The 12,774-nt window shown below is 44.8% G+C and overlaps 1 protein-coding gene across 1 annotated transcript in view; it reads right to left on the bottom strand.

The window, feature by feature from the left end:
- Positions 1-8,770, bottom strand: part of PPP2R5A (protein phosphatase 2 regulatory subunit B'alpha) — a 59,159-nt gene extending 50,389 nt beyond the window's left edge. Inside the window, 1 exon segment of the mRNA XM_073671980.1 lies at positions 8,368-8,770. Coding sequence (XP_073528081.1) covers positions 8,368-8,515 — 148 coding nt within the window. The 5' untranslated portion in view covers positions 8,516-8,770.
- Positions 8,771-12,774: the final 4,004 nt, after the last annotated feature.

Genomic DNA, 12,774 nt, shown 5'->3' on the forward strand with positions numbered 1-12,774 from the left:
TCGGCTGCAGCCCGCGTGGTAAACGGCACATCAGCCATGTAAACATTGCCCGTCATGGAGGACTGCGGCAGCAGCGCTGAAAAACGGCAAGCAGCAGAACTGCTCTGTCAGTTATTTTACCCCATTCAATGCTACCTTCAGCAATTTTCCCCATTACAATAGGCAAAAAACAAACTTTTTTTTTTCTTTTTATATACCTTGTCTTTTTAATTGCAAACATATTGGTGGTGGTTCGGGTCCTAAAGCCCCCACCGATTAGTAAAATAAAAAAAACAAAAACGGAGAAATGCACATGTCAGGTGACAAGAGCGCAGAACTCCCGCCCGAGTGCACAACACAGAGCGGAGCACATACACGGTACAAGGCACAGGCTCTGCATTGAATCCGTACACCGCTGTGTGCATGCTCAGACAGGACGACTGTCGTCTCAGCTGCCCACTTCTCAAAGTTTGGGGTTTTTGGGGGGCAATCAATGGGAGGGGGGGGGGGGGGAGGTCTCAGGATCGCCATCAATTTGCTTTCAATTAAAAGGATAAAAGCCTATAAAAAAATAGTTATTTAATATTCTCTTTGCTCAAAAAAAGTTATGCCTTCGTTCATAAAAGACAAGCAACATCCAGCACCATGTTGCTCCAACCCCGGGAGTTTCCTTTCTACCTCGTCTGGTTTAATTTATAATTACACACAGTGAAGGAAATAAGTATTTGATCCCTTTGCTGTTTTTTGTAAGTTTACCCGTTGACAGACATGAACAGTCTAAAATTTTAACCCCTAAATGACGGAGCATTTTCCATTTTTGCATTTTCGTTTTTTGCTCCGCTTCTTTCCAGAGACAGAACTTTTTTAATTTTTTGTTCAATATGGCCATATGAGGGCTTATTTTTTGCAGGACGAGTTGTGCTTTTAAACGCCATCACTGGTTTTACCATATCATGTACAGGAAAACGGGAAAAAATTCCAAGTGCGGTGAAATTGCAAAAGAAAAAGGCAATTCCAGTTTTGTTTTGTTTTTTTAAACATGTTCACTGAATGCTAAAACTGACCTGCCATCATTATTCTCTAGGTCATTATGGGTTCGCAGACACCAAACATGTAAAGGTTTTTTTTTTTTTTTTAGCAAATGTTGGGAATTTTTTTCACCATTTATTAAAAAAAAAAAAAAAGATGCCATTTTCTGAGGCCCGTAGCATCTCCATTTTTGGGGGGCCGGGTGAGGGCTTATTATTTGCGCGCCAGGCTGACGTTTTTATTGATACCATTTTGGGGTACATTCGATGTTTCGATCCCCCGTCATTGCATTTTATTGCAATGTTGCGGCGACCAAAAAAAACTTAAATTCTGGCGTTTGGAATTTTTTTCTTGTTACGCCGTTTACCGATTACCGATCAGATTAGTTCTTTTTTTATATTGATAGATCGGGCAATTCTGAACGCGGCGATGCCAAATATGTGTATATGGGGTTTTATTTTTTTATTATTTTATTTAGAATGGGGCAAAAGGGGGCGATATAAACTTTTATATATTTTTTTTTAAAAAAAAATCCACATTTTTTTGCATGCTTCAATAGTCTTCATAGGAGACTAGAAGCAGCAGCAGTCCGATCGCCTCTGCTACATAGAGTCGATCTGCTCATCACCTCTATGTAGTAGATTTGCTCACTTGCTATGAGTGTCGACTACTGGGAAGATGTGACAGGTTCCCTTTAAAGGTTTAAAATCCTGCAGTGCCCGCAAGGTCCCCCTGCTCAAGAAGGCACATGTTTTCCAACAAACACATGGATGATTCTGTGAGTTATTGGGAGAAGGTGCTGTGGTCAGATGAGACAAAAAGTGTGCTCTTTGGCATTAACTCAACTCGCCGTGTTTGGAGGAAGAGAAATGCTGCCTATGACCCAAAGAACACCATCCACACTGTCAAGCATGGAGGTGGAAACATCATGTTTTGTGGGTGTTTCTCTGCTAAGGGCACAGGACTACTTCACCGCATCAATGTGAGAATGGATGGAGCCATGTACCGTAAAATCCTGAGTGACAACCTCCTTCCCTCTGTCAGGACATTAAAAATGGGTCGTGGCTGGGTCTTCCAGCAAGACAATGACTCAAAATATACAGCCAAGGCAACAAAGGAGTGGCTCAAAAAGAAGCACAGTAAGGTCATGGAGTGGCCTAGCCAGTCTCCAGACCTTAATCCCATAGAAAACTTATGGAGGGAGTTGAAACTCCGAGTTGCCAAGCGACAGCCTCAAAATCTGAATGATTTAGAGATGATCTGCAAAGAGGAGTGGACCAAAACTCCTCCTGACATGTGCGCAACCCTCATCATCAACTACAAAAAAGTCTGACTGCTGTGCTTGCCAACAAGGGTTTTACCACCAAGTATTAAGTGTTGTTTGCCAGAGGGATCAAATACTTATTTCTCACTGCAAATACATTTTATCTAATTTATACAATGTGATTTTCTTGATTTTTGGGGGGATATTCTATCTCTCAATGTTAAAATTAACCTACCCTTAAAATTATAGACTGTTCATGTCTTTGTCAGTGGGCAAACTTACAAAAACAGCAAGGGATCGAATAATTATTGCTTTCACTGTACGTACGTACGTACGTACGTACGTACGTACGTACATACATACATACATACATACATACATACATACATACATACATACAATCTCAGAAGGGTGGCCTTCAGTTCAGGGCAAACAAGCCATTGGACAATGTCACTGAGAAGTGAAGGGAAGGGAAGTCCAAGCACCTATAGTGCTGGCAGTATGGTTTGCTTAGTAACTCCCCTTTGCTTCAGCTTATAAATGGGAGTCGTGAATGAAAAATCCTCTCTATTATGACCCTAAAAAGACATAGATAGAGACTGTTGACTGCTACAAAACTCTTGTAAGCAAGGCACAAAGCAGGAAATAAAATCCCCTTTGCACGCTAAAGGACTTGAGAGTCAGAAACACCAGAAATCTGTCAGCCTGCAAAGCAAAATCCTATAAATATACAGTATTGACAGCAAATGGTGCAAACACCCGAGTATCTACGCTACCATTCAGAGGGATTACATGTACAATGGAAGAGGCATCTCCAGATAATGAATGTCAGGACGGGTCAGACAACTCCCAGCTGAGGAAGGCGATATCTAGGATACCAGCACAACACAGGAGCCGGGGGAGGGGCAGGGGCTAGGACCCAAGCAAAGAAGTTTTTTCAAAACTTTTCATCTGTCCATAGACTTCAGCGGAGGGAGAAAATTCCAGCAATGTATTTCTATTAGTGGGATCTGCGATACTGAAGGCTTATCCTCAACATGATAAATTGCTAAAATAGCAGAGAGCTTGTAAAAACAAGCAACATTGCAAATTACTTATTAAAAATCCTCTCTGTTCTCAAGACCGGAGGGAATGTATTGTTTACTGCTCATTTTTTTTGATTATTGGCCACCCTGCAGCCGATCAGAGGTTCCCCAGTCTCCTCGATAAGGATGCAGCGCTTACAAGCTCTTTTCTAAAGCTAGCTGCATTGCTCCACCCGGGGCGCCCACAATTCAGACCAATGGTGCAACAATGATCAGCGCTCAATCATCTGGAGCACAACTCCCCCCAGCAAGCGACAACTCAGGAGTCAGGAGAGCAGTGTGCTCCTGAAGATTTGACAACCCCCCCTTCCCTATAAATTAACAAAACAGCGCTGGAACAGGGGTCCACATCCTGTAATTGCTCAGAATTATAGTTTTGCAGCTGGAAAGCCACAAGTTAAAGAACCCAGCTGTAAATCTTAAAGGGGTTTTCTACAATTATGATATTGATGACCTAACCTTTTAGGATGGGTTAGCAAAATCAGATCAGTGGTGGTCCGACACACGGCGCCCCCACCGATCAGCTGTATTCAGCCGGATGCAAAGGGTAAGCAGAGTCAGAATAGCAAAGCTCCGTACATTCTGCAGGGATAAGTCACCGCTCTCCCCATTGAAAAAACATTCATACTCGTCTAAACAGAGCGTGCATGCTTATGTCTGGTGGAGTCAGGACAGAAGACCTAAAAAGTTGGGCACCAGCACTTTCCAAGCAAGATGGCTCCTGGGACTCATCCCACCCGGGGCAGGGAGGTGCAGCCTGCTCATCAGTGATGAGTGGCAGCGGTGACACATCCTCCGGACATCTTCTCCGGCTGGAGCTGCATGTAGGAACACATAACTGCATGCCAGAGATAGCAGCGCACGGGGCAGACGAGAAGGGAGCAGGAAGGCGTCTTACTACACCTCTGATCTTATAGTACCAGGATCCATAGAGAAAGGGAGATGCTTCAGGCAATGCCAGCACATTTTTTCTTGCATTTTTTGGGGGGGGTTGTTTCCTCAGTGCTTTGATATTTCTTGACTGCCAAGAGGATTTTCTTGCACTCTGTTCAACAAAAAAAACAAAATCGCTAGAAGTTTTGGAGCTCGACAAAACGCTTAAAAAGTCGCCCAGGAAAAAAGGCCGGAAGAAAGTTACACTCACTTATTTTAAAGGGAATCTGTCACCCACTGGGAGATATCAGACCTCCTCTGCTATGGCCATACAGGCTTTAGAAATATAGAAAAGTATATATATATATATATAAATTTTTCACTCTTTGTTTCATTGCAGCCACTTGGTAAATTCTAAAAAGTTCATTTTTTATCTAAAGTTCCCTCTGCACCCCATCTTGACTGAAAAAAAACAGAAATGTAGAAATTTTTGCAAATTTATTAAGAAAGAAAAACTGAAATATATTCCCCCCTCCCCTGCATGGCACAGGGTCCTGTGACGTGCACGGTGCTCCCTGACCTCTGGGCATGCGCAAAGTGCAGCTCACATATAGCTCGCATAGAGCGCGCTTTGCTTCATCCCGGCCCCGTCTGCCTGTGCACTGCGCCGCAGGTTTCTATTGTGCAGGCAAGTGACAGTGACTCCCCAGCGCCTGCGCAATAGAAACCTGCGGCGCAGTGCACAGGCAGACGGGGCCAGGATGAAGCAAAGCGCGCTCTATGTGAGCTATATGTGAGCTCTATATGAGCGGCGCTTTGCACATGCCCAGAGGTCAGGGAGCACCGTGCACGTCACAGGACCCTGTGCTATGCAGGGGAGGGGGGAATATATTAACGAAACATATAGAAGGGGATTTCTTGGTGTCCGGGGAACTCCAAGCCTGTGGAAAACAGAGTTTATAAAAACACATTTCTTTGCAATGAGACCTCTACTATGGGCCATACAGGTATGTATAGATTTACTTTTCTATCACCTGTATGCCCATAGTAGAGGTCTGATATCTCCCAGGGGGTGACAGATTCCCTTTAATCCATTGGCATCTTTGGATAGGGTAGGTGTGTACATTACTGTCTTCTCTCCATCCGAGAAGAGCTGGACCAGGAGCTGGACCAGGAGCTGGACCAGGAGCTGGACCAGGAGCTGGACCAGGAGCTGGACCAGGAGCTGGACCAGGAGCTGGACCAGGAGCTGGACCAGGAGCTGGACCAGGAGCTGGACCAGGAGCAAAAAAAAAAAAATGGAAATGTGCACAGCCCCATAGAATATCACAGGTACAATTGCTATCTGTCAAAACGAAGGGTAGAACTGGTCCGATATAATCAGTCGTGTGCATGAGCCCTTAGAGATAAGGCCTTAGAGGTCGGTAGTGATGTCTGGCATCATCTCAGAGAACACACGATGCCAAACACTCCTGTGTACGGGAGAGACGGCCGAGAGCTGCCAGCCGTACAATCAGCCAATCCATCGCTTGGCCTTAGAGTGTAAGGGGCGACGCTCATCAGGTGTGTACAGGGGTCTATATAACGCTGCTCTTCTGCCGGTCTCAGGCCGTGGCAGCAGGACGTGGGAAGTTCACTGTAAGTAACATCCTGCTCTAGGAGTTATCAATGACCAGACTAAATAAATATAAAAAAAAGATAACCCGCAGAGAGGAGATCACCTGACTACTAACACATCGGCAAACACCGCTTCAGGCCGCCAAACAAACTCCAATTTGTAGGCGCTAATTAGCTCTTAAAGGCATGATTGTCATTGAGATAGCAGAAGATTGGATGGTAAACACTGGTAACTACACACCTTCATTAGCAGACAGTGTGAGACCCCCAGGGCTATGACCCCATATCACAGGAAGCAGAGCATGGGGAGAGTGACATAAGCGGCTGACGGACACCTATGGTATCTGGTGCTGAAAGTTAAACATGCCCAGTGCTTCTTTCCCGTTTCCAGCTTCCAGTGGGGGAAGGAGACCAATTCTGTCCATAAATCAGATTACTAGCAAGCAGTTATGCATTGAGGCAAAACATGAAGAATAGGGCATTTTGTAAGCTAGAGATAGTTGAAAAGGATAAACACGTTCAAAAAAGACTTGTATTCTGCAATGATGGAAATTATTTGGACTGGAAAAAAAAAAAAAAAAGAAGCAAATGAAATGAAAAATTGTACATCTGCACCAGGTAAATTCTCGGAGACTGTATGATCCAGGTCGTACCAGACCGATGGTAACATTTTAGTATCTCCATCAACCATCAAAGCGTTTTGTCAAATCTGCGGTGCGTCAATTCTTTCAGCATTTTTCACCCACTCGTGAATAAGGAAAAAAAAAATTGCAAGTAGAAACGTGTGTATATTTTGCAGGGTTTTTCCTGCCAACATTCTGTTTTTTAATTGACCTGGCATAATAAATTGTACAAGTCCGCACGATTACAGCGATAACAAATTTGTATTTTTTTAATGTCTTAAAGGGGGAGCTGTCACTGGGTCAAAAGTGGCCAGGTATTGGTCTTACTTTATTCCCGCTACTCCCCTGAGAATCCCATTCCTTATTTTTGGTAAATGCGCCATACGGATCCAGAGATATGGGCTTTTTTTTTTATATTACGAAACATTTCTGGTTTCCGCTAAAGGGGGTGTGGCTTACAGGGTAATTATGCAGAGCAGCCTAGAGACACGCCCCCAGATAATCCTGCAAGCCACGCCCTCTTGTAAAGACCATAAAAAAAATGAGCACTAAATAAATGGGCCCCTAACTCTGGAACCGTACGGCGGATTAGAAAAAAAACAAAATACGGAATACTCCGGGGAACAACGGGAATAACAAAAGAGCAAAGCCTGGCCACAGGTCATCCTTAAAATAAAATGAACTTTGTGCTACATGCCACATTTTTATTTATTTTTTTTTAATTAAGAGTTCCTAGACCGAAAAACAGAAAATACCGGAGTTTTTTTTTAAATTTGTGTCCTAAATAATTTTAGATTTTGATCGATCGGGCTTTCACATATCTGGCCAATGTAAGTATGCCTGGTTTTTATTTTTTAAAACTTTTAAATGAAGAAAATGGAAGTGGGGGGGGGGTGCAATTCAAGAGATGGTGTTTTTTTTTTCCTTTTTTTTTTAATATTTTTCAGTGTATTTTTAAGTCCCTCTTGGGGATTTGTATCTGGGATGGTTTGATTCCTTGAACTTTATACCACAGTATATAGTGAAAATCATGATCTCTTATGAAGCTCAGCCTGTGGCCGGTCATCACAGCAACAAGGAGGTTCCGCAAGCCGCCATGACATCCTGCGATCACGTCACAACGGTGAGGGTGGGCGACTAATGTGCATTGGATCACGTGATATGTAAATGGTTAATCAGCAGCGACTGGAGCCAGCTCAGGTCGCTGCTGCATGTACAACACAGCCGGCACCGGCTCCATGATGTAGTAGTGGTGGGTCACGGAGTAAGAAAGGGGTCATTTTGGCCTCCATGTGTCTCATAGAGCCCATCTATTGTCAGGAGTACAGGCGAGCAAATCTCCAAAAATTTTATTTTTCAGGGTAAGTTTAATTTGAAATATCGAGAATATACATTACACTCCAGACCCCACAATATAATAAACGGAGGGGTAAAAAGAATAAATATAGTGTTTCCCCGTCCTGCTGCCGCTCCCTCCAGTCTTAGGATTTATGCAGGGGCGTATCAATGAGCACCGGAGGGCAGGAGAGCTAAAGAACGGGCGAGAAAAATATTTTGGGGTTCCGAGTGCTAAATAAGAATCTTACAAGACAGTGGAAAATTTAAAAATTATTTTATGCAAGTTCGTACGGAATTTGATGTCTCGCCTGCAAGTTAACAGGTCCCCACACTGATCCCACAGGTGTCATATAGGGACTGCACTTCCCACACACACCACCAGGGGGCTCCTTGCACTCCACACTGACTGCACTTCCTCCACCGGAGCAGCAGGGGGCGCAGTGTTCGGGCCCCTGACACCAGCGCCTGCACCAGCAGGGGGCGCTCTGCAGCTCTGCCCCTATAGAGCTGCCCGGACCGGGGTAGCCGTGGCCGCGCACAAGGGGAGGAGGACGGTTACCTTTGAGCGGGGGAAGCGGGGACAGCTCCACCAGCGCCCCCTGTCCACGGAACTGGGACGAGCCCTGCGACCTTTTCTGCCTCTGCGCCTTCCGAACAGACTTCCGGGTAAAACCGTCCACTTTCTCCGCGGCGGAGATCGCCGACATTTCGAAAGCGCCCAAGTAATCCGGGTGTGCGCTGCCCGCGGGCGGGCGGGTAACTCCTCCGGCTCCCCCTCCCCTCCCCTCCCCTCTAGCTCCTCTCGGTCGGACTTTTCCCCGTCATCTTCTTCCCCCGGGGGGGTAAGAAGTTTCACTTCGCTGCAGGGACTCTGCCGGAAGAAGCCGGAGAGAAACCTGTGGCGGTAAGTCGGTAACTGCTGCCTGCACCGAGCTCTGGAAGGTGACTGACAGCCGGATCAACCAATAGGAACGCGGGAAGAGCCGTGACGTGTACAAGGAATGTTCCTTTTTCTACCAGCAGGGGTCAGCCGAGCGCAGTGAATGGTCTGGGGGCGGGACGTTCGGATTGACGTAGTAGTGGAGCAAAACTATGGAAGAAATCTATCGTTGTCATGGAGATAGAGACAGAACTTGATTGACAGGGGCGGCGGCCAATGAATGAGCTGTTTGTGAACGTATTGACCAATCAGATGCGTAGATGAGAGATCAATGAATGGAGAAAATCTTGACAGGAAAAACCACGTGTGTCCCTGACTCCTGCAGCTGTCAGCAGATTTACTGACACATCAAATCCTTGAGCAGCAGCAGCAGACACTCATACACTCTCACTGGAGGGGGTTCTGCATCTGAGAACCATTTGGTGTAAATTGTATCATAATCACTTTTTCAGAAATTTTGGGGGAAAAAAATTATATTAAATTTGATCTGAGACGTCATTTTCGGAGACCCGAAACTTTTCCGTCTTTCACGGAGCTGTGTGTGGGCGTGTTTTCATTGGTATCATTTTACTGCATTTTTTAAGGGGGAGGGAGAGAGGGGCGATGACCAAAATTCTGGCATTTTGATTTTTTTATTTATTTTTTTGGTATTTACCGGACTCAAAAATAAAGTTTAAAAAAGTTTTTTAAATAAATAAAAAAAAAAAATACAAAAGAAGCAAATGTGATATTGATGCATCAGTAAAAGTCGGAGCTACCAATAATAGAAAGTGCTTCATCCCCTCGGGGACCTCGACCCCACGATCGATTGATCTCCACAATTCCACAGTATTGTATATTTTAACCTTCACGTTCTACTATGAAGACCAGTCATAGGATTGGCTTCATAATAGGACCAAGATGGCAGCAATGGGGGCCTTCAGTAGGCTATTGCAACCCATCAGCGGGGGGTACACAGGCGTCACGACAACCAAGCTAATTAAAGGGGTTCTCCACTACCTAAACTGCTTAATCAATTCAGTGCCCTATAGAAAACTACATCAGGGCTAGGCTCTGTAGGCACCCGCCTAGGGCACTACCTTTTGCCTCCCTGGAGAGTTTGGGGCGCAGTTTAAAAAAAAATAATCACTGGCAGTGCTGTGCCGGCACCTTCCTCCAGCTGCTGGCAGTGCCCCCCAGTCACCGTATCCTCCCTGTACTCAATTGTATTAGTGTCTTTAAGACGCAAAAATAATTGATGTGGGCGTTAGGACAGGAGCAGAGGATCTCTAGTCAGCTCCCTGCTCTGCTGGTAACTCCAGCAAGACACAGGCGTGCGCCCTGATGGAGGACGGCAGGAGACGTCAGGTGGGGTGATAACAGCACTACATCCTGCCACCCTGCGTCCACTGCTGATCACGATATGGAGGCTGCGGTGGTCGGGGAGCCTGGATTAGGTGAGTAAAAGTTTTGTTTTTTTATTTTTCCTATATTATTTGGCCACTTAATGGGGGCTGTGGGGACATATTATGTGGAAACATTACATTGAGGGCTATGGGGACATCATATTATATGGGGGGGGCTGTGGGGATAAAATATATGGGAGGGTGTGGGTGACAAATTATGTTGAGGGTTTGGGGACATTATACTGGTGGCGGTGATGACAATTGTATTGGGGGCTATTAGTGACCTTATATTAAGGGGCTATGGTGACCATATTTTATAGGGGGCTGTTGTGACCATTTTATTGTATGGGGGACTGTGGGGTTAATCATACTATAAATGGGGGGCTGTGGGAGCCATCTTACTATATGAGGGGCTGTGGAAAACATGCTTTGGGCTGTGATGACCATACTTGTTGGGGGCTGTTAGGGACATTATATATGGGGGGCTGTGGAGCCATCTTACTATATGGGGCGCATTATACTATATATTGGGGGCTGTGGTGGACATCATACATAATGGAGGGCTGTGGGGGACATCATACTATATGTAGGGGCTACGGTGACCATACTGTATGGGGGGCAGTGGTGAATATGACGCTGTGGGTGGACATCATATTGCGTATGGGGGGCTGTGGTGACCATCATACTGTGTAGGGTGACAGTATGAGAAGGGGCACAGAATATTATAAATGGGACTGATCTCTGGTACTTGCAGACTCCTTTCTATCTCCATTCCGCAGAGGCAGCAACCCAGCAAGTGACTCTGCCAGCGCCGGCGTATGAGCCAAGAAGGATGAGTGTGTGACTGTGTGTGTCTTCATTCACTTTGGGGAATGGGATCGATCAAGTTATGTAGAGTAGATTTGGGGATGTGGCCTATATAAGCGGGCGTGGCAGGTATTTGCAAAAAATTTGACCAATCCGTGAATTTTTGCCTTTGTTGTCCAGAAAATATGGGCGAGAAGTTGAATGAGTTCTTACTTGCGATGTCGGGGGCAGTTTTTCCGTTTGAATGTTTCAAAGTTTTAAAAATTTATCAACTAGATCTCAGCTGCCCCAAACTTTTTAAGCTATTTAAAGTCCCCATAAGCAAACGGGTCTGGTCAACAGTTAACGCTTCTTTGCCCGGTATGTACACTAGATCCTCACTTACCCAACACAAGTGAATCAATCATACTGTTTCAGAGCATAATAATACCATGAACAATCACAGAATGCAGCAATATAACACAATACAGTAGTCATAATATCTTAAGGGGGTGTTTCTAGTAGGCACAACCTTCCTAAGCCATCTATATGGGCATGTAGGTCATAGGAAGTGGAATAAAATGACACCTTGATATCTGCGATCCCATGTTCTATTCTGGAGAAATCCACATTTTTCTTAATATGTAGATGAGCTGTTAAGATCTGTGGGCCGGACATAGATCTCTGATCTTAGCAACTCATTTACATATTAAGAAAAACACAGATTTCTCTGGAATAAGACATCGGATCATACAGTTATATGAAAAAGTTTGGGCACCCCTATTAATCTTAAGCTTAATGTTTTATAAAGTATGGTGTTTTTGCAACAGCTATTTCAGTTTGATATATGTAATAACTGTTGGACACAGTAATGTTTCTGCCTTGAAATGAGGTTTATTGTACTAACAGAAAATGTGCAATCTGCATTCAAACAAAATTTGACAGGTGCATAAGTATGGGCACCTCACCAGAAAAGTGACATTAATATTTAGAAGATCCTCCTATTGCAAAAATAACAGCCTCTAGTCGCTTCCTGTAGCTTTTAATGATTTCCTGGATCCTGGATGAAGGTATTTTTGACCATTCCTCTTTACAAAACAATTCCAGTTCAGTTAAGTTTGATGGTCGCCGAGCATGGACAGCCCTCTTCAAATGATCCCACAGATGTTCAATGATATTCAGGTCTGGGGACTGGGATGGCCATTCCAGAACATTGTAATTGTTCCTCTGCATGAATGCATGAGTAGATTTGGAGCTGTGTTTTGGATCATTGTCTTGCTGAAAGATCCATCCCCTGCGTAACTTCAACTTTGTCACTGATTCTTGAACATTATTGTCAAGAATCTGCTGATACTGAGTGGAATCCATGCGTCCCTCAACTTTAACAAGATTCCCGGTGCCGGCATTGGCCACACAGCCCCAAAGCATGATGGAACCTCCACCAAATTTTACTGTGGGTAGCAAGTGTTTTTCTTGGAATGCTGTGTTTTTTTGCCGCCATGCATAACGCCTTTTTGTATGACCAAACAACTCAATCTTGGTTTCATCAGTCCACAGGACCTTCTTCCAAAAGGAAATTGGCTTCTCCAAATGTGCTTTAGCATACCTCAGCCGACTCTGTTTGTGGCGTGCTTGCAGAAACGGCTTCTTTCGCATTACTCTCCCATACAGCTTCTCCTTGTGCAAAGTGCGTTGTATAGTTGACCGATGCACAGTGACACCATCTGCAGCAAGTTGATGCTGCAGCTCTCTGGAGGTGGTCTGAGGATTGTCCTTGACTGATCTCACCATTCTTCTTCTCTGCCTTTCTGATGTTTTTCTTGGCCTGCCACTTCTGGCCTTAACAAGAACTGTC

Source organism: Phyllobates terribilis, unplaced genomic scaffold (genome assembly GCF_046119375.1).
Source record: "Phyllobates terribilis strain yellow unplaced genomic scaffold, ASM4611937v1 Scaffold_3__8_contigs__length_932513732, whole genome shotgun sequence".
Lineage (NCBI taxonomy): Eukaryota > Metazoa > Chordata > Amphibia > Anura > Dendrobatidae > Phyllobates > Phyllobates terribilis.